Genomic DNA, 26,712 nt, shown 5'->3' with positions numbered 1-26,712 from the left:
ATAATATATATAATATTATAATATAATATAATAATATTAGAGGGTGTACTTACATAATAGTATAATAATGTAAGTACACCCTCTAGATACAATAGAAAGTTGAATTAGATTGTAAAAGGAATTGTAAATGTTTTACAAGTCACATCTTGAATAAAACTAACTATCAATGCTACAACAGGATTTCTGCTTTGTATTTGTGTTCCATGTACAACATCTGTTTTTCGGGAGGGCCAGATAAAGTAAGAAGCTAGCAAATTACAAAAGAAGTGAGTGGAAACTTGGATTTTGCAGAAACAGGGCCATGTGAGGGGCTGGTCAGCCGCAAAGATACCCAGGAGCTCACTCGCCTTAGGAGTCAGGATCTTGTAGCTTTCATTTGAGCGGGAGCTAGCTGTGTCAGCTCATTTGTAAACTGCCAGGGGCCTGGAAAAAGTGGTTCCAGTTTCCTTCATTTTTGAATGAAGGAATGAATTACCCCAATATAATTTAAGTTGGGTAAGGAAAAAAATAAAAAAAATAAATGACAAAATAGTGTATTGACCTGTTTTTTAAAATAATATGTTAGGGTTTGTTTAGGTTTCAGTTGAATGGCATACCTAATGAGAAATTATGCTCTTTGCTGCAGCAATAAATCTTAAAAAAATGTTTTTTCCTCTGTGAAAAACATCAATACAGAGGACATTATGATATTTATACATACAGTTTATACACAGAAAACCTCAGTGGAAAACATCTTTCATCTTAATTCAGTTAACTTCAAAGAATCTCTTCTTATTTTGTCCAATTCTTGGTATCCATCATGTACTTAATAATAAAAGAAAGAATCCTACCTGTTTTTCAGGTGCTGGATGCTTCCAATACACTTGAAGCGACCGTTAACCATGATGGCCATGCGAGTGCATAGTGCTTCACATTCCTCCATACTATGAAAAAAAAGGGGGTGAATTTTTTTTCAGCACGAACAAGAAATAATAACAAGCAATAACTTTTCATGCTTTGATAAGTTTTTTTCTTTCCAAAAAATGTCATCTTAAATAATGGCATATTTGAAGGATCTTTGAGTTATTGTTCATATTTTTCAAGCTTATAAAATATAGCCTTTTTTAAACTTATAGCTTATAAACTTTTTGTATATGAAGTCTTGAACTTCATATACAACAGAACATGTCATTCTCTTTTAGCATTTAACATAGAATTAAATGGAAAATAAATGTAATAATTAGACGAGAGCGCCCCTTTTCCCTCTTTCAAGCAGAGTAGAAGCCATCTTTAGTTTAGGCAAAACATTTTATGCTTTTCTGAGCGATTGTGTAATTAGGATTATGACTTTGTAAAACCTGGTGAATTAGTCACATTACCAACATAACCACCTGGTCATGCCATGGACAATTGGAGGCAGCCCTGCTGCCTTGGACAACAATTTATGCATTTAGTTCTCCATGAAGGGAACACACATAATGAGGAGAAAATATTCCAAAAGAAACAGATTATTCATATGCACTGCCAGGAGTACAAATGATTCAGTCAGGAAAATGTTAAAATAAATAGGCAATTAAGCAAATTGTCATCTTCTTTGTTCTCATAGTTTCTCCCAAAGATTACAAATTGAATTTTGTTATACGCTGGTGGTCAATGCAATTGAGAAAGAAAAAAGAAAACTAGAAAACTTAGGCTTGCTACAGGAAGCGTTGGATAATGAAAAGACTCCTGCACCGATATTGACAGTTTCTTTTCTCAAAGAAGAAAGAAAAAGCTCCAGTCAGTCAATATGTCCTCACGCTTCATGAAAGCTTTATAGCAGCCAGTGTGTTTCTGGCACCCAGTATTAACTGCCACTCTGGAAACAATAACTCTTAACCAAGTGTATCTCCAATCAATTATAATTACAATATTTATGGCTCATGTTCATTTATGGACAAACTGGTGGCTCTGCTTTCCTCAGTGAAGAGTCAAAATATTTTGACTGGGTGAATCCATCAAAAAAGAATCAAACGATAATGTGATCTTGCACCTGTGTGATGTAAGAATGACAGAGCGCCCTTCTTTGATGACACTCAGGATGCAGTCCCACAGGAAGCGTCTGGCTTTGGGGTCCATCCCAGTGGTTGGCTCATCCTGCAATAAATAAAACATTTTTCTTTCACTTCAACCTCAGTACATTGTGTGAATGGAGTGTCCAGCAAAGACGTGTATTTCTTAGTGGGAAAATCCACTTTTAACGGATTATCTAATTGTGCTTGTGTTTGGCACATGGAATACAAATGTGTTACAAAAAAGGTAATTGGATTTTCTTTTTAATTCAATATCAACACACTGAACGAGGGAATATTTTTGGAATAACAGTGTTCCATTTGATAGTTAAAATCCAGAATATGCCAAGACGCATTACAGCCGTTCCAAGCATAGGCAGCATAGCTGATATGAAACAAATACATGGAAATGTAAAAACACACTGACATTAAGTACAAGGGTGTCCACACGTGCATATAATAATAACACATATTGAAGCAAAGTCTAATGCAACATAACATGCACACCAAGTCCCACTGCTGTTTCTTGTTTTTTTTTTTTTTCTTTTCTTAGGGCTAATCTGTTCATGGATGATTAGAGAGTGACAGTGCTCAGTCCAACTGGTTTCATTCCACATTTCTCTCACCAGCAGAATCCTAAAAATCCCATGGGGTATTGCCGTCAGTATGCCCAGTGTTGGCCTGTGCAAACCCTATGTGGCGCTGCCTTAAGGCCACACAGGCTCCCTGGGCTACCACATAATACTCAAATTGACTCAGACAATAACAGCCTATTATCCTGCTGACTCAAAGTGAAGCCTAACATGGCTGCAGTGAGTAAATAAAGCAGTTTGGAATAATGCCCACAAACCGATCCAGACACAGCTGGGAAAGATTATTCTATTACTTGTATTTTATTATGGATTATTCATTAGTTCATTTAAGTTATTAGAAGTATAAGCTAATAAAATGTTGCAAATTAAGCTAAGTAATACATTTGTTATGGTAAAGAAGCAGTAAATGCAGTTTACATGTGTTACAGTTTACATGTGTCTGTAAGTTTTAGTATTTTTTGTGTTATTTCATCTGACAATGTTTGTCTGCTGGTTAGCAAAAAGTTGTGAAAAGGTGTGCATTAAAATTTTATCAGAAGTGTGACATTTATATACGGCTCTATGGTGCGGCTTGACCTCATGTCCATAGCAGTGGCGAAACATTAAAGTGTAGCCACATCTTTCACAACACCCTAACAACACTCATCTTACAGGGCAGGGAGTGACAAGATGGCAGTGATACCATTTGTCCTAAGTGATGATGAACTCCTTAAATCCTGGGTTGTTCACTGTGTTAATTGAGCACTGGTCTTTGGTGAGAAAAAAAAGTTATGTTTGTTTATGATGTTTGTTATCTCTTTGTGTTTCTGGGAGCTGGAAGATCATTTAGTCGCAACTCTTCAGTCTAACTTGCACTGAATAAAACCAAAGCAGTCGGTGCTGTGGGAGGAGTCTGCAGCAGAGCACTGCAATTGCAAGGCTCAATTTGCAACTAAAAAACAGCACAAGAGTAAACTGCTAAGGAGCAAAAAAATCAGATCATTTCATTTTTATGATTGTTGAAAACTCATTGTAATTGAGATTAAAATTCGATTAATCGCCCAGTCCTAGTGTGCAGGCTTGTCATGATTGTAAAGTAAGCCAAATGATGTTGTACAAAGTCTGTAAACTGCCCTATCTTTTTCTGTACAATACTAGATAGGGTCTAATATCCAGAACCTAGCCAAAAATCAATTATCAAATTATCTGACATCCTCACTGCTCTCTTAAGATAGCTTTGCTCAGCAGTGTTCAATAATTTTGTTGCAAAACAAAACGCACAACATTAGCTTAGTTTGCAGCGACGTACCCGGTGCAAGCCAGACTGACAATAGAGTTCCTTTTGCTTTTTAAACTTGCATGTGTCCATCTAAATCTGATCATTTTAAGCACTTTTGGACCATAGTTTTTTTATCTAAAATGACTCATGTTTGCTCACATTTAAACTTGGAAAAAAGTTACTGTCATGCAATGTAGTGGCTGGAACATGGGAGGGCTAAAATAAAAAAATAAATAAATAAAAATGCCATTGTGGGAGCCAAGCATGACCTAAAGTAATTAAAACTTATCCCTGATGAAACCACAGCAAAACTACCTAACACACATTAAAGCTGCTTATAACTGAAAGCACGTGGTGAAGGAAATTCTGATCCACACCCTCATTATTTTTTCATCATTGAGAAAATGCCTTTCTTTGAGTCTTAAATTCAGATTAATAAAAAATTCATAGTTTAATAAGGGCAAACAGTTCATTCTCCTATAGACTAATCCAAGCAAAAAGTGGAAGTAGGCCGTCTGCCATTTTTATGGTAGCAATTATTTGTCTGTCATAAGTAATTCTGAAAAGAATCTGGTGATTTTCTGTTCGATTCTGCTTATTTCTTAACAATGTTAAGGCGATCTGGGAGAACTTGCATGCTTCTTGGTTGCTCTAACAGCAATTGAAAACTTCAGTTGTGGTAAAGAACTTAATGCCAAGAACACAGACCTTTAATTCACGGTTTACATAGATTCCCTGGGTGAGCAGAGACATTCGACAGAAGAATATTAACAGAACAGATTTTATTCCCAACAGCAACAGCATGATAGGTTTTGATGAAAAGTTGTCAATCCCACAATAAATTCTAAGTTTCCATGGCTTAAAATGGCGCAACAAGTCATTTTTTATTATGCTAGTTATTGCTAATGAACTAAAAGACAAGAAGCTGCCCTGCTGCTGAGAGTAAATTACTCATTTGGGAGATTTGTGAAATATTACTAGGCATAGACCTGCCACACAAGCAAAAACACATTTGGACTGTAGTTCTAACCTCAGAGATTATTGTAAAAGCGTGAAATTTGCTTGATACGTTTTATTGTTAGAACGTGACACATTCTGCTGTTTACACTTTGGATGATGCTGTGATCATGTTGTCATTGGACCCTTAAATCAGACACATTGGTAACTTTATTCTCCCCACGGTTCACATAAATAATTTTATTCTAGATTTCAAAAGACACCTATGAAATTGGTTTAACCACTTGTACATGCTTAAGAGTAATACACACATGCACACACCGTTTCACTGTGTGCAGGCAAGTTGTTCCTAACTGTCCCACGTTGCTACTGCATTTACAACAATCAATTGAATTTATTAGCATCATTAGTCTGCAATAACTATGACTAAACAATCTAGTACAGTAACATATTACAGTACAGATGGGGAGCAACGTCGAATGGACTTTTTTCCGTTTGTCTTTTCTCTGTTTTGGTTATTGTCATAACCAATGCCTAGCTAACACACATAAATAAATAAATAAATGAATAAAGTTCAAGATTGACAGGTAGATTATCTTTATCGCTAACCGTGGGCCACTGAATAACGTCGTCAGTCCTGATAATTATTCTGCTGTCAGTGTCTACAGATGGCAGCAGATACCAGGTTGCCATCTCATAAATGCAGCAACCCAAAAAACAACCGTCGGATTTGTCTATAGAACCTGATTATTATTTTTCAATAAATAAATCAAGATAAAACATAACAAGTTTGTGACTACTGAAAAGTAACTCCCCTTTTGTTTAGTTTTCAACATCACTTTTAGTTCTTGTACTCTACCACCCTAATACCGTCTGTAAGTGTACAAAGAGAAATTAAATCTGCTCAGCATCAATATTGACTTAAAAGTATTACTCACTTATATCTTGTTTAAAATCATATTGCATTTTCATCAAGTACAAGATATTAATAAAGCTAAATCTCACCAAAAAAATCACCGGGGGACACCCGATCAGGGCTATCGCTGTGGAAAGTTTGCGTTTGTTCCCACCGCTGTAGGTTCCTGCTGATTTGCTGGCATATTTGACCAGGCCCAACTTCTGGATCCCCCACTCAGCCACCTTTGAAGAGAAAATAAAAAGTGGGCATTTCTGGTTTTTAAGTATTCAAACCATTTAAGCCACAGCACTGGACTTATGATCTCATGATAGATGATGTTTTGACTTTGTTCTCCAGCCGATTTTTCGGCTATGTGCTTTTCAAGGACAATGCATGACAGCTGGCATTACTGTTAGATCTTAATCACTGGCTGCAGGGGGCCTTTGTTCTCCCAGCTATCAGGAGCATTACCAAAGAAAAGTATTTAGGTGTTACAGTGTTACAGGACTTACTGTGCATGTGTCTGTCATATACATATATATGGATGCATTTACTGATTATGCAAAAGGGAACAACACATGGACTAAGTTCAGATGAACACTAGCCTCTAAATATATATATATATAACAATGGACCACAACACTATTTAGAGTTATGCTAGCAGCACAGAACTGGGTCCCTTTCCATTGCAGCAAGACATCAAAGCCTTGGCACCGGGTCTGAGGCCTATGGTCACCGCCAGCCCCTTCCTCTTTTGATGTTACTGTTGCAGAAGCAGGCGGTGCGAGCAGGGAGGACGCCTAGGGCAGGCCACACCACTGGGCATTGTGAATAATGTAGAGCCATAACCCGCAGCTGCTGCTTTTCTTCAACTGGCCATTTTTCATTATGCATGGCTTCTCCCATCGAGGTTATCTACCTTCAACATGTTTTTCAGTTTGCCCTACATGCATTCTAATAAACAAGTGGTTCAATGCTGAATGGAAAAAAAGAATCAAACAATAAATAATCAACAAAAACCACATTCACAAAGAAAATAAAGAAGTAGCATTTGATGAGTTTGGTTATCTAGTAGTGCCACTTCAGACTGACAGCAATGTACAAGAATGTTAAAGAACAAAATGCAGTGATTACCATGGCAACCTCTTTTTCAGGTACCCCTCTTAACCGGGCATAGAACTCCAGATGCTCACGTCCATTCAGCAGGTCATCAATTGCATCAAACTGAGGACAATAGCCCATGTTCTGGTGAACATCCCTCATTTCTGTCCGTATGCTGGGAAAGAGACATAAAAAAAAAAATGATAAAAGAATGAATGCAATTCATGTATAAAATAAAAATTTTGAGGAATAAAGTATTTTTATTTTGGAAGATCAGAAAAAATAACAGCAAGCAGAGCAAACATTTAGTAAATTTTGACTGCATTTTAAAACAGTCAAAATTAACACAGGCTTTTACTCTGTCAGCTCTAATATATATATAAGAAACTCTTCCCTGACCCAACCTCCCATCTCTCCTGGGTAGGCTGGGTGGCTGTTCATCTCAAGCTCCTCTATCAGAGTCCTGGGTGCTTAAAGGGTCCTACGCAATATCTTAGCTGTTCCTAGGACTATACTCTTCTGGATGGAGGTGTCTGATGCTTCTTCAGGTTGGAGCCACTTCTCTAGAATGGGGGACATGGCCTGCAGTGCACCGATGACCACTGGTACTACTGCTGCCTTCACCTTCCAGGCTTTCTCCAACTCTTCCTTGAGTCCTTTGTATTTCTCCAGTTTCACATGTTCCTTTTTCCTGATATTTCATTCCTTTCCCCACGATGTATATATATATATATATATATATATATTGGTCAGTAACACTTATAATATTTGGCTCCCTAAATATTTTAATTCAATATTTTTATTAATAAATACATATTTATTTTAATACATTTTAATTTAATTTAATATTTAAAACTATTAAAAATAAAGAAGAAACAGATTTATTTATCTTTTTTTCTTCTTTACAAAAACCAAAAGGTAAAGATGGGAAAGTCATTAAACTAGAGAAACAGCTGAATGTATTAGTGAGTAAGCAATCTTTGCTGCATACTGTCAGCAGCCTTCAACATATTCTTACAACTTGATTTAAATTAAAATATTCCACACTGAATTCATTTGACGCAATTAAGAAGGCACACATCTGCTCTATATAAGCTCTCACAGTTGATGCTGTATGTCAAAGCAGTAAGACATGGATTCTCTGCACATCTGAAAACATCTGACTGCACCACAGATCAGGAAAAATATTCAGCCAAACTTCTGAGGAAAAAAGGCACTGAACATCACCTTATTATTACAGTTTTGTTTCTACACTCAGACTTTGCGATGGAAGCCTTTCTTATTTTTTTACAGCGTCTGGCAGACAGGATCTAAGTACAGATGGATGCAGTAACAATCTAAAGCAATCTTGCTCACAATCCCAGAATCCTAGGTTTGAGTGAAGATTAGCAATTAAACAAAATGATTACCTAGAACATATCACCAAGATTACAAAGGACTTGCCTTTAGGAAAAATTATGTACAAGTTCTAGACCTAACCTAGCCAGAATTTGGACCTAAGCTAAGCACAGCAACTTTGTAGAGACCTGACAAAAAGCAGTGAGTAAACAGGATAAACTTCTAAAAGTGAGCCAAGCTTGTAGGACCAGTTTGCAACTGCCAAAACTGCTTAAGCCTTTTTAAATGTTTAGCAGAGTAAATATGGCATTTGAGTCTTTTAGTTTGAATTCCTCTTAAAAGGCTACAAAAATATTTTACAAAACTGGTCTATTCATCCATGCCATAGTACAAACACTTTCAATAAACAGCACAGACATTTGTGTAACAGCTAATGAACAAAAATGAATAAAAACAAGCTGGATGAGCAGATCTATTGCTAAGTGAAGGTGCTTTTCAATAATAAAAGGTAAATTAGTATTAGCCTTAAAGCAGTTGCTGGCTTTGACCAGCTACCAACAATCAAGAAGAATGTGATGAGCTGTTTTACAGCAGTATTTGCTGCACCATGATAAATCACTTGTCACAGGATGCATGATGACAATTTTTCACCAACATGCCCTAAATGCCTAAGGCGGGCAGTGAGCAGATGTAAAAGCATAACTGAAAACCTTTTTTACCAAGCTAAATGACTTCAAACTCACTACAGCTTTTTTTTTTTTTTGAGTCCACAGCAACATATCCACCAAGTTTGAGATTTAATGAGTCTTTACTTAAAAAAAAAAAAAAAAAACACTGCAAGGAGAAGCAGTTTTCACTTGGTGAATACAACACAAAGCAGCCGATGAGCCGCCACCTGCTGTAAGCATGGAAGCTTTTCTATTACTATCAGGACGACAGTAACACCAGATAGTACAAAGAAGTGGAATGCAGGTATGAAAAGCTTTTCTCGGTGAGCCCAAAATTACAGATAAGACAGACAATCGCCAGGAGAGCAGAAACATCCATTTAAGAACTGCTGCTTTCTCTCTTCTGCCGATCATTCTTCTTGCCAAAACACAGAGAGAGCATAATGAGATGAAAACACATCTGTTTTTCTCTCTTTTTAGTTGCTTCCCCTTAAGGTCTCAGATTTTTTTTTCTTTGATCACTTTCACCCACATTAATCAGAGTTATCAGTGCTGTGTAAGCCCTCCTGTTAATTTAACTCTCTTTCTTTGTTAAACACAAAGTCATTTACCAGATGCATAAATGAACCACTCTTGTGGCACATAAAATGCTGCCATCAACATCAACCACACTCAGATAAGCTGCTCTAGTGATCCACGTCGAAGCATGGGAACACAGTTGTTTGTTCCTAGAACTAAGAAACAGCAAGCTTACTTTCTTTCAAGTGCTTCACTCTAATATGGTTAGAGTCAAGGTACTTTTCTGTACTCTGCAACAATTCTTCATGACTGATTTTGTAAGTCTGAGGCAACAAAAAGAATGAAAAACAGAAGACAGAGCAAGGTACAGCACAAGAGTGTCAAAAAGAATGAAATATGTGCTAGAATGAGTAGGAGTATTGAGCTCAGACTTTCACTGTCAAGAGACGAAGAAAGAAAATGTATGGGAGATACAATCAAGAAAAACAAAGAATAGAAAGCAATGTAGCAGAGACAGGGTAGAAGCTCTCTCTCTCTCTCTCTCTCTCTCTCTCTCTCTCTCTCTATATATATATATATATATATATATATATATGTATGTATGTGTGTGTGTGTGTGTGTGTATACAGTATCTCACAGAAGTGAGTACACCCTTCACATTTTTGCTAATATTTTATTATGTCTTTTCATGGGACAACACTATGGAAATTAAACTTTAACATGCAGAATATCAAAGTTTAATTTATATAGGGGTATATATATATATATATATATATATATAGAGAGAGAGAGAGAGAGAGAGAGAGAGAGAGAGAGAGAGAGAGAGAGAGATACACACCTACTAAAACTTGATTCTCCATCTGCGCAGTCATCTTGGGTGGCTAATTAAGATGAGTTACTTGGTGCACTAGTGGGAGTTAGCGACTCACCTGTATCCATTTAGAAAGGCCTCTCCACTGGAGACGGGGATGTCTCCTGTCAGCATCTTGAATGTGGTGGTTTTCCCAGCTCCATTGATCCCCAGCAAACCGAAACACTAGTGTAGACAAAGGGGAGGCATCCGTTAGGAAAACAGTGTTTTGTAGATTTAAATCTCATTGGAAAACAGAGCAAAACACTGTGTAGACTGAATTTTAAATACTTTGTATGTATTATTTTTTGTTATATATTAACAACCATACTGCCTGGCCAAACAAAAAAGTCACCACCTGGATTTAACTAATCAAATCCGTATTGGATATTTACTGGATGGGTAATTATCTTTCAGCTGGCAAGTTATTTAACCCAAACTGATGAGTATCTTGTCATTTCTTAAACAACCATACTGAATGACACATCCCACAGTGATTAAAAAATTGTTAGTCTGTTTTTTAAGATAAAAACAAGGAAGATGTTAATCTGTTTAAGTCTAAGAAGTATCAATTTACTGACATGCATCAAGCAGAAAAAACATCTAAGAAGATACAGAAACTACTAAAATTGGGTTAAAACTGTCCAACACATTATTAAAAACTGGACGGATAGTGGGGAACATCGTCTTCCAGGAAGAAATGAGGTCGGAAAAAATATCCTGAATGATCATAATATGTGAAATCATATTGAAGATAAAACAACAGTAGAACTTAGGGCTATGTTAATTAGCTTAACAAAACAGTGCCACACTGTAATCAAAGCTAAAGATGGTCCAATGAAATATCAGTGGGAGACCATTATTCTTTTAGTTAGGTAGCAACTTCAAATTAATATCTATCACACACATTCATACCCCAATAGATACATGAGAGGCAACAAGCGCTTCAGTGTCTTGCCCAAAGACACTTCAGCATATAGTCTAGGGAAGCTTGGAATTGATCCACAGACCCTGTGGTCGATAAACGTCTTCTCTTCCACCTGAAAACCTTACCAGTCTCAGAAGCCTTTGTCTCTGCCTCTATAAATTGCTACAACAAACAACATCCTCTGATGCTGCTGATTTTACAACTTCCACATGGCAGGAAGTAGTCTCTGTGGAGGCCTTCAGTTATATGACCCTCCTTAGATACTCTGGCATAAATATTTCATTTCTGTCATTCATTGATCCCTGCTTGTTTGGGACCTGTGATTGTGAATGCATAGAGGAAGGCTAAGCTTGATGTAAATAATGCATGGAAATGCAGTGTGTGATCAGCAGAGCCCCGTGAATCGCAATATTCCACTGGCATTTACATTGAGCTTTGAGTAAACACTGGCAGGGAGGATGGATACCAGCAGAAAGCTCATTGAGCACGAATGACTGTCAGCTTTTTAGATTGCATTTAAACCGTGCTTCCAGCAGTACAGTGTGGGTGAGAGGGTGCTTAAGCCACGTGCAATGTATAACATGTTATAAAAAGATCCCTTACACAGGCAGTTGGTCCATTTCTGTTTGTTGCTTTTGTCTAATTTGGTTTTCCTTTCCAGATTACGAGTACATGCTTTTGCTTTACACTCTCAATTGATCCTCTGAAATGCCTGTTCATGCAGTTTTTTTTTTAGCACACCCTTATTATAATATGTCACAAAAGTTAAGGAGATTACTGCTCCTTCTGATTCCTTTTCTAAGTAGTGTTGGGAGGATATTTTGATATGGCTTAGATGGAGAAAAATTCGATCCAAATGCTCCTGACTCTGATCTTTAAGAAAACTGAAAGCCAAACAATTACTCTTTGCTCTCATTCATTAACATTTTGTAAATTATATCACAGATCTTCAAGTTTTTCTCAGTTGGTATGAGGTCTGAGTTTTGACCAGGCCATTCAGCAGATTGAAAAGTTTCCCCTTAAACCACTTAGGTATTGCTTTTGTAGTACGCTTAGCATCATTAACAAACATCTCCTTACAAACATCTTAAATTTGTTCTCAAGTTGTTCTTAATTATTAATATCATTATTTTTTTTTTACAAAAACCTTCCATCAGATGCATGAATATATTAGTACACTGTGAAACTGTTTGTATCTTTCCTTTTACATTGGTGAATACGAATCACTCCATAAAATGAAAGAACGTGATGGATCTATTTTACATAGGTTAACACACTAAAACTGGACACAGAAGATCAATCAGGCCATGTGCAGACAGATGCAGACAGAGGTGAGACAGACAAGGAAAAATAAATAACACAATGCCAAAAGAATGAATCTAAACAAAAACTAGTAATAAAGATGTGCATTGAAACCTGCTGATTTTTTAAAGTGAAAAATATAGTTGTGAATGAACACAGTAAGCTTCATATTACTTAAAAGCAGCTTTATATGCAAAGGCGCAATCAATTACTTCTGGTATTGGACAGCAGCCTGCTCTCGTGATTGCATCAGGATGCACATCCTTGTGATGCAGTGGCTAAAGGAGGAAGTGTTACACTGTGGAATAATGTTTCATCTCTCTTTACATATTGCATCTCCTAAAGTAAAGCAGAAAGCAAAATGCCACCTGCTGTGGCATCCTTTTACGAAGTGATACAGCGATGGAGCGAGTGCATGAAGCTGAGTAAATAAATCCTGCAGGCAAGTCTGAATGTTGGTCGGTGGTTTTACTTAGCAGGCGACCAGGTCATAACGTCCGTCGCCTAGTAAAACTGATCATTATAATAAAAAAGAGGCTGTTCTAATAAATAATTATTAAAGACCACATTAAATATCCAGTCACTGGTGACTTGGATATTTATGTAGGAATATTTCTTCCAGCTGAAGGAACAGATCTTTATAAAGCGAGGATGCTTTATAATGCTCTTGTGTGTTCAGTCTGTTGCTACAAAGATTTTAGGAAACACCATTGCATTAAATCTGATGTCGACTGTAACTTGTAATGAATGAAAAATAGTTTTATTTTCTGAGGAAAATTATAATGTTTGCAATATCTTGCTGTTTAGTTTACAATAACAAAGCTCAGATATATGTTACATGTATGAAGACTTTTGTGAATGCCACAAAAAATCCTAAAAAGTTTGTATTTGGGACTTATGAACAAATTTTTTCATATGAATGGTTGGTGAATGAGGCCTATTAGCCTGCTGGAGTGTGAGCCTCTATCCCTGTCTCAAATCTCTAGAAATCTGAAGCATTTTCCTTGCATTTGGAATCATTTATTATTGACCCCCTCATTTATGACCAGTTTTTCAGTCCCCACAGTTGAAAATGATCCCTACAAAATGATGTTGCCACCACCATGCTTTATAGTAGGGATGGTATTCTTCAGGCAATGAGAAATGTGGGGTTTAAGCCAGACAGTTTTCCTTCAAGAGCCAGAAAGTTCAAATTTAACCTCTCTGACCAGAAGACATTCTTCTGTATGGTGGGGGAGAGTTTTGATGGGCTGCCCTATGTAGTAAGTTTGTTGTGGGACAATATTCTTTCCATTTTGTGATAATGAATTTAAAAGTGGAGAACTGCTTGGTCTTTATGGTGTCACTTCCTCGAACGTTGGGTGCTGCCTCTGGTGTCTTATTAAAGGTGTATATATAATCACAGTAGGACTGCTCACAAGTGGACTTTATTTAACTTATTGTGACTTCTGAAGGTAATTGGTAGAACTATATCTTATCAAGTAGTTCTACAGGCTGGTGAAACTTTTGGAAGTCACTTTTTCTGTCCATTCTAATAATTTACGTAATTTGCCCATTTTTATATGCAACAAATGTTGAAATTCTTTCTAATTAAATATGTGTTGGGGTTAAGGTAAGAGCAAGAGTAGTCCTCCAGCACAAGCAAAAGTGTAAGTTTTTTTCTGAAAATTTGCTTGTGTGATCCAGCAGCATCTGGCTCACCTCCGCTGCAGGTACGCCCACACATAGCCTGTCCACAGCAGGGGTGCTCTTCTGAGGGTATACCTGTAGTGAACAGACAATAAAATGAATCAACCAACCAGCCAGACAAGGCGGGAGGCAAGGAAGGGTGGGGAGCAGACGGTGAGAACCATAGCAGAGTGGATGACATGAAAAAATACAGAGCGATAGACCAGAGCAGCAGGGAGGAGGTGAGATGGAAGAAGCAGGTGGCAGGAAGGAGGAGGAAGGGAAAGATGGTGAAAGTGGAGGCAACAAATTTTAACAAGAACGGATCATTTGCAGCAGTCAGAGAGAGCCAGATGGGAAAAGCTATTAAAAAAGTTAGACACTTGCACAGTACAAAGAAGTAGAGGACATTAAAATAAGTATTCGTGATTCAGTATTCATGAGATAATCCATCTTGACTTTGAGTACCACCTTAGCAGTCCCAACAACCGGCACTCAGAAGCTTAAAGTATTTTTAGTATAGACACTACTTCAGGCACATTTAGTCATCTCAAGATAAAGTGTGGTGACCTTGGTGAAACAAGCAAACATACCGTCGGTTTTGTAAAGTAGACCATTCAACTCAATGCAAACCAAGCAGGGAAAATTAAAGTTGATGCAATCCACGGGAGAATACAGATTTGCAGATGAACTATAACTTAGTTTAATAATGACCATTTCAATAAAATTTAGGCAGCTCAAAGTCATGCAAATCTGGTGATAAGTCCAGGTAATAAACAAACCATACAGGCTGGTAATTCCCTCTACAAACAGTAGAAGTGACCCTGCTTTACCACTTATTAAGTTGTTGATAAGCTTTATGATGAAATAACAGCTCAACACCAACATCCACCCCAATTTCTGCAAAAGGCTGCTATTCCTGAACCTGAAATCAGGAAAGATCATTCTGCATCTTTGGAAATGCTAGTTTACATTTATTTTGAAACTCCCACACATGCATCCACAGCCTCGGTGCTGGCCAATCTCATTAATGTACATTTTTTGTACGCAAGCCCACTTATTTAGTAAATCTCACCAAAAGGCAGCTCCGAAACCTTGACTTGTAGCGAATAGGATTTCTTAAAACCTCAGCATACAAGCAAACATACAGCAAAATTAGCTATGTAATGCTTGAGGTGTTTTTTTTTTCCACATCTAAGAATATGTAAGGGTTTGATATGTTTTCTAGCTCACTTGAAAGCACTGTTGTCTTCCTCTTGCATGAAAGACAAGACATGGCCTTTGTTGCTGCTGCTGAGTGTGACAGTTAAGACATTCAGTATTCAAAAATCAAGGACAACATTGTGCCCCTTGAAGCTATAAAAGACTGGTTATTTTGATGTTTTTCATTTAAAACTTTTAAACATAGTTCTCTATTATTGCTCTATGTGTGCCTCTGTGTGTTACTACAGTGTGGTATCATAATGAAACCTAAATAAGTCATAGAAAGAGTGTCATCGCACGCTGCACACCATGAAGCATCCATTCATTGTATAGAATCTGTAAATCCATTAAAGCGGGGCAGCTGTATTCAAAATGCTCCCCACAAAAATAGATTTAAGACAACCACTTGAAGGCTGACAAACAATGACTCTACATTTATTGCAGTTGGCAAATCAAAGACACTTGATAAAAGCAGGGTTGCAGAGATCCATCAGTCTTTTAGTACCATCTGGCAGCTGCACTTAAAGCAAATCAATCTGGGTTACATATACCATCTTTCAGTGATAATTTTTAGTGCAAAAGCTACATCAAAGCAGCAGATATATGTATGAAAGTAAGCAATTAAAGGATAATTCCCCTTTGACTTCAGTACTGGCACAGCTGTCACAATAAGAAGGGTAATTCTAATCAGATGAGATAGGAGAGAAACTGAGATGGCAGCAGTTGTGCAAGCCCTAAATAAAGTTTTGGTTTTAAATTCACTAGCTTTCAGCTTAAAATTATATATTTTAGGAGATACACTTTGACATTCACACAGTTTTTTTTTTCCAAATATATATTTACAAGAGTCTAAAATTGGATTTGAACAAAATTATTGCATTGTATCCAAGGTGAAAGTAATAAAAGAATTAAATTGAACCAACTTAAACAAATTAAACTGAATCGATGGCAGTAAATAAGTTGAACCGACATTAAGTTAGATTAACAAGTACATTAAAAAGTACATTAAGTTGGAATAACAGAAATGTGTGATGAAAAAGAGGTAAATTATTTTCATGTTTTTCCAATGTTTATTCAAAGACTTATTTTATGAGTGTAAAATTCATTTAACATTAGTAATAAATCAGTTAATGTTCTTTGAGGAGTTTTTTTTTTTTTTTTTTTTTAATCCCATCAGTGACAACTGACTTCTGTTTGGCATTGCTTCATTTCCCATTTGTTCCCTTTTAAGATTTACCACTAAACATACTAGCACATCACCAGTAAGTGCCATTACAAGAACAAAGATTGGTAAAATAACCACTAAAACACTATAAATGGAGCGACAGAGAAGTCAAATGTTTATAGGGTCAATATGTGGAGGAAAAATTACGACATGAATTTTAAAATGAGTTATTAACCAACCAACAGCTCCCAGCTTTGTGTGCAAGTTTTAACTACTTGGACCAGTGCAATACATGATGAAACTAAGTCTCAATAAGAATCCACAACCTTCCAACTGTCCATGGTCGATCAAGAGACAAGGAAAATGTAAGTATTCAGAAGTAAACTTGTCCTTCAAGTATTTATCCATTAGTTTGGTGTTTTGTTTGAACGCTCAAGCTGTTTAGAGAGAAAGAAGAGAAAGGTTCAGCTTATTATTTCATGCCTCTATATAATCTGCTGAAACAGAGGTGGAAATTACTGAAAGACAAATCTCCATCTATTGTTTTCCTCCAAACATGTCACAGATATTTTATCAAGACTTCACTAAACTGTGTCAGTTTGTGGAAAGGAGACATATGATGTTGCTGTTTTTCACATAGCTAAAAACAAAAAACAAATATGAAACCTACTCAGACACCTAAACATTCATTCATTGTCAAACAGTGCTGATGGCAATCAAAACTTTTGATATAAAGATAAAACAAAATAACATCAATAGAAAAAAAACCACACTCAATATATTTAAAAGACAAATGAAGGAAATCAAAAGAAAAAAAGAGAATGATTTGCATCCATAACCTCTAAAAACAGAGTGCATGTGGGCACAGGGAAACAAAGGCAGTATGCTTGTGTTCATTCAATAAACGGTTGTTAAACAAGCCCCATTTGTACCTTTTCAAGGCCAAAAGTACAAATTCTCCCATCAGATATTCTGTAGCATGCCAATGGAGTAAAATTAAAACATCTGTTATGAGGCTCTTTAAAACTGTCAATTTAACAAGTGCCTGGAAGAATAAACTGTCAGAAGCCGGCATAGAAAATGCTCACAGACCGACCCACTTCCATCACAGTCTCAATCGATTACAATACAAATGCTAATGCTGCAGCTAAGCGGAGGCTAGCTGGTGGAGTTCAAAGCAAAACTCTCCTTTCCAGAATAGCAGCAAAAAGGAAAGGGAGGAGCAGGAATCTGACACCTGATTGATGGCCTGTCGATCGCTTCAGAGGCATGTTTAGATTTATGACAGGGTTTGGCCTGTGGCGCTTGGCCACTGAAGCCATGCACTCATTGATCAATTTGTTATCTTCTCCCAAATGGATGGGGCACAGCTGTTGTGGGAGTCAATGAGGGCACTGCATGAAGAATCCTGATGCTTTCTGCCAATGCTCTGCTGGTTTTCTGTGGTGATGGGCTGGTGTCTCTCATCTCAGAGACATACTGTCAACTATAAAGGTGAGCTGAGCTGCTTGTCAACAGCAGCTGTGTAATCAAATCAAACATATCTGGCACTGTTTTTTTTACAATGGGCAATTTAGTATATCTCTGTGCTGTAAAAATATTTTATTCTATTCTATTCTACAGTCATTTAGCAGTCGCTTTTATCGAAAGCGACTTACATTTGAGAGTAAGAACAACACTTTTTAATAAAAGTAAAGTTATGAAGTTAGCTCAACAAATATTACCTGTAAAAAGAACATTCCTACAAACCTCCCTAATGTTTCACCTTGCATGATGATTTGTAATATATTAATCCTCCAACTGTTTCACTCAGTGCTTGTTCAGTAATTACCCCGGAAAGTGTGGTGCACAACTGTGTGAGTGAGCAATAACTGAAAGATTAAGTATGGAGAGACTGAGAAGACCAAGGGAGTAAAGGAGTGAAAAAAAAAGGTGCTAAGACGCAAAAGGCTGTTAGATCATCCAGCTGTCGGTACTGGAGGTGCAAAGCAGGCTGCTGTCGTGACACTTCCTGCTGCCACAATGCCCACAGGGAGAGAACATCTGCTGGTAGAGGAAACGTTAATCTTACCACTGTTGAGACACACACACACACACACACACACACTGCTACCATGCACACGACTTTACCTACTGCAACAAGGTGAGGGCAGGAGTCGTTTACGTGCACATACCTTTGCATCTTAAAACAATGCAATTTGGTTTGTCTCTCATGCCCTGTTCTAAAGGTTCTGAATATGAACAGCTGCACTTTAGCTGCTTGTCTTTCCTATTTACCCTGCAGATGGGATAATTAATGCAGGTGTGCATGGATAAGAAAAAGATAAAAAACTCCCCTATCCACATTTTTCCTTAAGCATGGATGAACTAAATGTCTTCTCCTTGTAAAAAAAACAGATCAAACTTGTTGAAACAGAATTAAAAACATGTGGGTCGTAAAAATGTCAAATGAAAGTATTCAACAACTGTGAGCATGCTTACAAGTAAACGTAGAAGATATAGTAAATGATTTATGGAAAGAGAATACTAAGAGCTCATAGGACAAAGTTCCCCTTCCAGATTGCAAATGGGAAGAAGCTGTTTTTGTTGTACTTCTGATTACATTTTTTTATAAATATTAAAATACAATCTAACATTTCACGAAAGGATAGGCAGCTGTGGGTCTAGAGGCATCAGGGTCTCATGCTAATCAGAAGGTCATGGTTCAATACACAACTATTTACAGAATGAATGCTATGTATAAACATGTATGGATAAGGATTGGAGCCCTCAAGGGCTTTCTCTAGTTGGTTTATCATTTACCGAGACACAGAAAGAAAGAAAAGACTGAATAACCAAAGGCTAAAGGGATATTTTCTACCAAGGCAACATACCTTAGTAAGGTCACAAATCCTCAATAAGTCATTTTGAGCTCTGCCTTCATGCACTCTCTCCCGTTCACGGGCAACATCAATATCCTCTTTCTCTTTAGATGATGACTTTGGTGAAGCAAGTCTGGTAGAGAAAAAATAAATAAATAAAACATGGCGTTAGAAACTTCTCTCATTAAAATTAACAAACTCAATTGAGAAATTATTGCAGTCAAAGCTTAAGCTCAATAAAAGATTCCCTGTAATTTTCATAAATAGCTGAAGCCATGGACATTAGTTTCTATGGCAACCGTAATTTTAGAGTACACCACACAAACAAGCACACACACAAAAAATCTGGCAGTTTTTTGTAAAAGTAAAAAAATAAAATAATAAAAAACAGTCAGTGAAGCAGATGTTTTATAAGAAATAAATAAAGATTATTATAATTAAGACTGCAAAGATTGGAGAGAATTGGCTTATTTAAGGGGAAAATGGATGACAATGAATGAAACGTTTAAAAGAACAGAAAAGAGCTGCACCAGGAAGAAACAGCCACTTCTACCTTGGTTTGCAGAAGAACTTATACTGGATGAGAATTGTAAAGGCAAACATGACAATCCCCTGGATGGACATGGCGCAGAGGTTTTTTCCCACCATCTCCCAGCTTAGTGGGTTCTTGAAACGGTCTTCCCCTGATAAAGAGAGTAGGAGGGCCGCAGAATGGAGAAAAAGTGCCAGGGGAGAGAAAAATAATAAGAATGTAATAACTTAATGCACCCACACAAGCGCACAAGGAGACAAATAATTAAATGCAATATTATTATTATGATCTTTATCTTTTCATGGCAGCCCTTGTAAAGAAGCTCGGGGAATGATTTAGTAGAAACTTTGTCAAAACAAGATTTAACAGCATGCACGTTTTCTTGCATGAAGAGCCAAATGTGCATCTTTGCTTAATTTTGCCAGCTCTTTGAAGTGTCTGTAAGATGTTTATTGTTGCAGTTTAAAATGTCACTTAGCTTTGAGAGAATAAAAAAAAATTGCTATCACCCATAACATGTGAGGACATTGTTGACGTCCTTCCTTATTTTTTTCATGTTGAAGCCTTTAATGGCTAATGAACCGAAAAGTCAAACAGTTACAACCCTCTGTACTAACATTTCCAAATGTGCACTTTCTCCATCTTTCCTCCTCCTCTCAGCCTCTACAACCCTTGAGCCTGAGGGGGGAGAGTAAGGAGACAAGAAAAACGAATGCGTTTTCAGTCTCATTCTCTGGTAAATAGCCCCTCTCCACACTAGCCCTTTTAAGTTGTGATTGCTTTTCTCTCCCTGCTCTCCACCACCGCAGCAAATGATTCCTCAAACTACTATTTCCTGCTCCATCTCTCCACAGATAAGACTCCTCTTCCTCTTTCATGTGCCTCTTTGCCTCTTGATGGCCCCTTCAACCCCGGCTCCGCCTCCACAACCGCAGTTCAACTCCTCTGTCTCTCTTTCCTGTCTAAATTTAACCAGTGACAAGAAAAGCTTTAGTGGAGGTGTGGGACTGGTCAAAATATTTTCTCCTGTACAACTCAAACAAAATACTATGGCGTTAAAAAAAAAAAATGGTTTAATTCTGTATCTCTTTGGTAAAGGTTTTGGATGAACATGTGCTGTTTCAGAGGAATTGAGATTGGAATTTTCTCTTATGAATTGTCTTTCGTGTGTTTTAACTCAGTAACTTTGCAACTTCCTTTTTTGATATTTGCTGCTGTCTATCTTGGAGCAGGACTCCTTTGTGAAAGACATTTTTAATCTCAGTGGGATGTTCTTCCTGGTTAAACAAAGGTTAAAAAAAGAAACTTTGAGCTATTACTGTATTTTAAAGACCGGGCTTCAAGCTACACCTGCAGGTCACTATTCGTGGCCATTTCAGTCAATGGTTTGGTTTCCACTGGGTGCACTGCAGCACGAAACAAAAGAGTCTCAGAAGCGTCTCAGAAGCGCAATGTCATGGTGCTCCGCTAAATTTACACGAACCCAGAATACATCAATTTCCGCAGTTCAGATAGTGGCAGACAGGAAATCAGACACGGGAGCATTGTAAAAGCTTCTGGTATTTTCAAAATAAAAGCCCCATGTGCATATTTGCGCTGCTGAACAATGTAAACATTACGGGTTTTTTTTCCTTCTTTTTTTTTCTTTTTCTTTTGTCACCATAGACAACGAGAAGTTTATCCTGGAAGTGGAGAATCACAAGATTTTCCACTCCTGATTTCGTGATCTTGCGGATCCTGCTAGGTGGACTGCACTCGCGGACACTCCACACCTGACACGTTACCGGCATAGATAGCCATGCTATGGAGGTCGGAACAAAACCGTGGTGCAGCTGTAACGTGGTGCACATGCACCTGGTGTAAAGGAGGGGTAAGGCTAAACCTAAAGCCCCTGAAGCAGGGCAACTCAATTCTGTTCTATTAGGACCATAGTCCTGCAGGTTTTCTATGTTTCCCTGCTCCAACACACCTGACTTAAATTAATGAGTCATTTCTCTCTCTGCTTCACATCACTGCCTCAAATAATTCCTCAAACCACTATTTCCTGCTCCATCTCTCAACAGGTAAGCCTTCTCCTCCTTTTTCATGTGTCTCTTTGCCTCATGAAGACCCCTTCATCCCTGTTCAGCCACAGGTTGTCATATCTAAGTGTCAAACTTAGCCCTTCTTTTCTTCTACCATGAAAGGACTTAGATGCTTGTTTAAGGAAATACTTGATAATTGCTCATATTAATCATATTTCTCTTTTGCTGCCTGCAGGGGGCAATAGTTTAAAGCCCCTTAAGGGTATAAACAAATACCCTCTTTGGTTAATAGAATTATTTTGTATAGGTTAACATTACCAATAGATTCTCATGTAATTTTGGTATTTTACTCCATAGCAATTTTTTAACTTTATACCAATCTCTTTTGGACTACAACTGAAATAGAAAAAGTTATTGTATAAAACTAGATTACATGTGGCTTGATCTCAGTTCTCTAATATGACAGTACAACACCGCTCCATCTACTTGTATCACCTTGTAAATGTTTTTGTAAGCATATTATTGTTGTACTATACCAGTTTTGTGACAGAATACAAAATGTATAAACTATACTAAATGCATGATAAGATAAAGCCATGTATGGATTATGAAACCTATAAAGAGGAGTAATTATTAAATTTTGAAGCCCTTATTGTAAAACTGCTTTGTTGTGTGCTGTAGACCAACATAATTACTACATGTTCTGGAGTGTGACTGCATATTGGTTTTGCATTCTGGCGAGTAACTGAGTGTAAAGAGTGTCTCTTTAATTAAACACTCCAGCCTACATACTGCATGTTTATATAGGAATGATGGTAAAATGCTTAAAACAAATTATTCATTCCAATTAAAGAAATGAATGCCATCAGAGTTTGTGTCACACAATGTGAAATTCTAATATTGTTACTGATTGAAAGATTCAAAGCATTCATCTAAAGCAACAATAAATCTTTGAGTGTCATATTTTCATTTCTGTTAGGTTATGAGTAAATATCATGTAGATACAATATTTAGTTAAGAATACAATCATGTATAGAGTTAATTTTGCCCTTTTTTTCTACCTGCTGTGAGAACTGTGGAACATCTTACCAAAATTGCTGAAGAGTGTTGCCATCGCCTGGTTCTTGGCCATGTCAATCAACCCTCTGCCCAGACAGAAATGTGGGAATATCAGCAGCACCTGCTTCACTATGTTATTGATCTGGGTGATATTCTGTTGAGAGGGAAAAAAAAAAAAACATACAAACACATAAGAAGCAGGTAAAAGTTTTAAATATTCAAGCCCTGACTGGGGGATTATACAGCTAAAACCCAATATGTTGAATATCCATCTTAAATCAGCAGGGTCAGAGAAGCGAAAGGTTTAGAAGACAGCGATGATAATTAAAAAACATCCTGCACTCCATTTGCACGCTGAGCACTGTTGTGTTGTGGAGCTCCAAATGGTACACTGAGGGAGCACAATGCATCAAGGTTCATCTGCCATCCTGATGCTGGAATCCAGCAAACATTGGGCAGCAAACTGTGTGATCTGTGAGGAGGCACACATACTGTAAAGTGTGCTTAAACACAAATGGATGAGCCGCTGCTCAGGCAAACAGATGTTCATTCTTAAAATCATAAATGAGATAGAGGGAGCATCCAGGGAACCTTGACAGAAGCACTCTGAATCTGCTTGTTTCTTCTCATAATGCAATACAAAAACAAAAATACAAGCACTAAGTGAAAGCACATTTTTCAGTATTTCACAAAGAATTCAATCTTTTCTTTCCTGGCAAACACTTTCCATTCTCCCTAAATTTTACTGTACTTTTCTTCAATTTCTTCCTTGTAGCTACAATTAAGTGGCAACCTGGTAAAGGAAATAGCAAAAATGAATTTATAGAATAAACAATTGAACAAGTTTGTTACAGTCTAAAGCAAATAGGAAAGTTCTGTAAGTCAGAGAGAGGACAACAAGGCTGAGAAGAAATAAAAGGCAAAAGGGACAAAATATTACAACATTTAGTGCGGCATAGCATTCAAAAGAAAATTCATGCATTATGCATACTGCTTCATTGCAGCATAGTCTTCAAAGCTCTTGCATACATGGAGAGAGACTATAAATTAATCCATCATGCTATGAGACAAGCCCGCGTAAAGATTAGATGGGGTGGGGGTGAAAGTATAGTTTATTGAAGCTATGAAAAAGATTTCCAGATGATGGCCAATTTTGTTCCAAAATATATTCATGGACATGTGTAACAGTGAAGTGAAATTGTGACTGAGTTTTCAATAAACACGTATGATATGTACATGAAGCCTTAGGAGTCTGCCAGCCTTGAAATAAACATTAAACCCAGATTTAGAAATACTTTGGTAAGGCAAATTTTCTAAGTTTTTAAAAGCAGCTCAGCATTTTATTATTCTTGCTTATTTGCTTTGTTAAAGATAGGGGAACATTTTGCTTTCATTAATACGTGTTATAAATCTGGGCTTTCCTTCTGTCTTGTTTTACAAACTTGCTGGTTTCCTGTTTAGCTAATGGTCTTCTAATGTTACAGCTATAATGAAGGCTGCTCTAAACTGGTGTATTTGCTTCCCCTACTTATTCCACATGGCAAATCTGATCACATAGGTGATAGAGCTACTTTTTTTCCATTGGACAAACTGAAAAAATGCTTTTGGTAAGTCTGATCTGGGTATATCAGAAGAAATATTGATGCAGCAAAACAATTTGAGATCAATCAGAAGTGTAAGTTTTTTCTTGCTTTTTTTATATATCTTTTTATATTGTATAGCATAAAAGAGTATAGAGGTCAATAAGAAGGCAAACTAACTTAATTTTCTCTCTTGGTGGAAAAAAAAAAAAAACACACATAATGCTTAAGATCAAAAGTGGGTATATGCAAGATTACTCTCCTCTTTTTTCTTGAGTGGTGGTCACTGGCTTAGTTTCTCTCAGGCAGATATGAGGCCATGATGAAAAAGCCTCATTGATCATGGTGTCAAAGCAAACCCTCAGATATTCAGCAATAATTCATCGTTCCTTTTATCTCCATTTATACATTTGGTTGAAGACTGGGGAGTGTTGTACAAAGAGCTGCAATCAGACTGTAGTTGAAGTTAGTGTTTTACATCATATCAGCAGAGTACAACTAAACTAGATTTTTACATTTATTTTCAATTGGCTTACTTAAAGGAGAATAGATACATTCAAAACTTCTTTTTACACCAAAATTCAAATGGAGTCATACTATCTCCAGTTACAGCCAATAAGAGGAGATGCTTTATAGACATTGACAAATTTTTGTCCTCCTACAAATATTTAAAAGCATTCACATTCTGCTATTGAATTTTTGAAGGCACATCTTCTCCTTGCTTTCATTGAGCTTGCACAGAGATGAAGTCAAATAAATAAACTCCATCTATGACCTTGGCTGAAAGCTCATCTTTCTAGCAAAAGACGGGGAATAAATAAATAAAAAAAAATCCAGACTTAATTTAAGGTCAAACTGTGGAAAAACCTTTACTAATGTTCGTGTAGCATGCTTATAAACCTTTTTCTAATAGTTTTGAGGCAGTAAAGTGTGCACTGTGCTTATCTGACCTATATTGCTACTTGTACTTATTCCCACAGCATGCCAGATTCATAATGCCAGGGATCACAAGCAAAGCAGACGGAATATATGGCTGAGCGATTATGCGAACATGTTTTTTGGAGTTTGGTAGAAACACAATCAGACATTTCAGGAGGTTTTTTTTTACTCTAATATTGTCATTTTTTTATCAAGGACACACCTAGTCAATAAATCCTGCAGTATTTGACATAAAGCACTCCAATCATGCTACATGAGGTAAGCTTAGCCATACCACACCTTTACTTCTATCCCTGGAAAATCTGTGTGCGCGCCTGTGGTTATCTCTGAGTGGCACGTGGTGGAAGTATTGACTCAAACACTGCTTCAAGCTTATAAGGCAGGCTGGGATTGATGCAGTCCATGGGGAGTTGGACAGCCCAAAGGGGAAGAAAATCTCCCATTGGCTTCCAGACAAAAACTAGGGCACAGACTCTGTAAAAGTACTGCTCTGCTTCCTCACTCTTTTCCATTTCCTCTCATGGTAAAATGGTGCTATGTCCAAAAGGGATCTAAATTCACCCTGCGCTTAAAGACAGACAAGCTGAAGCCTGTAGTTTTAACGTTTGAGTGGCTGATGCTACCGTTGAGAAGTCTAAATGATGAGGCAAAGCTGTGAGGCTGCAGAAGAGCACTAGACTGAGCTGACATGTGCAGGATCTACTCTCTCTGAGGAACTGGAGCACATCAGTTCACTGTCACATCTACTTCAGCTGTTTTGTAAAGAACCCGTTGATAAAGAATTATGAGTTCTAAGTTGTAACAGCCCTTGATTGATATTGACCCATGAGGCTCTATTATCATCAGTGAAATCAAGTTAGATTAGCAGAATTATTATGGAGACTTGTCACTGAGTCTTTCAGAGACCGCATTGCTTTCCCTAAAGCCTTGAACAAGAAAAGCAGGCTGTAAATCCATCTCTTTACGCTGCCTGTGGGCGACATGCTGCCCATTAAATTACCAATAATGGCACCCTTTATGAGTAATATGCTCCACTCACATTGTATTAATAAATAAAGAGAATGCAGACAACAAAACTGCAGCAGAAGAGACACGCCAACTGAAAAATACAAATTGATAATGAATGCTGCTTATAATGAAATCACAATGCAGACGAGGCAGCTTTGTTAGGAGACAGGAAACATCCCATGACATCGCAGTGCAGCGCCAGAGGAAACATCAAGTCAAAGGCATCTGTGT

The 26,712-nt window shown here is 37.3% G+C and overlaps 1 protein-coding gene across 6 annotated transcripts in view; it reads right to left on the bottom strand.

The window, feature by feature from the left end:
- Nucleotides 1–26,712, bottom strand: part of LOC121639698 (phospholipid-transporting ATPase ABCA1-like) — a 165,289-nt gene that overhangs the window by 17,917 nt on the left and 120,660 nt on the right. For all 6 annotated transcript variants that reach the window (XM_041985132.1, XM_041985133.1, XM_041985127.1 and 3 more), the window contains 9 exons: nucleotides 22,985–23,108; nucleotides 19,893–20,022; nucleotides 19,352–19,472; nucleotides 14,144–14,206; nucleotides 10,292–10,398; nucleotides 6,871–7,012; nucleotides 5,844–5,978; nucleotides 2,012–2,115; nucleotides 831–923 (listed from right to left, as the gene is read on the bottom strand). In XM_041985132.1, the coding sequence (XP_041841066.1) occupies nucleotides 831–923; nucleotides 2,012–2,115; nucleotides 5,844–5,978; nucleotides 6,871–7,012; nucleotides 10,292–10,398; nucleotides 14,144–14,206; nucleotides 19,352–19,472; nucleotides 19,893–20,022; nucleotides 22,985–23,108 (1,019 nt within the window). The remainder of the gene's footprint in view (nucleotides 1–830; nucleotides 924–2,011; nucleotides 2,116–5,843; nucleotides 5,979–6,870; nucleotides 7,013–10,291; nucleotides 10,399–14,143; nucleotides 14,207–19,351; nucleotides 19,473–19,892; nucleotides 20,023–22,984; nucleotides 23,109–26,712) is intronic.

The sequence above is a fragment of the Melanotaenia boesemani genome, chromosome 5 (assembly GCF_017639745.1).
Source record: "Melanotaenia boesemani isolate fMelBoe1 chromosome 5, fMelBoe1.pri, whole genome shotgun sequence".
Classification (NCBI taxonomy): domain Eukaryota; kingdom Metazoa; phylum Chordata; class Actinopteri; order Atheriniformes; family Melanotaeniidae; genus Melanotaenia; species Melanotaenia boesemani.
This window is presented reverse-complemented; position numbering and strand designations above follow the sequence as displayed.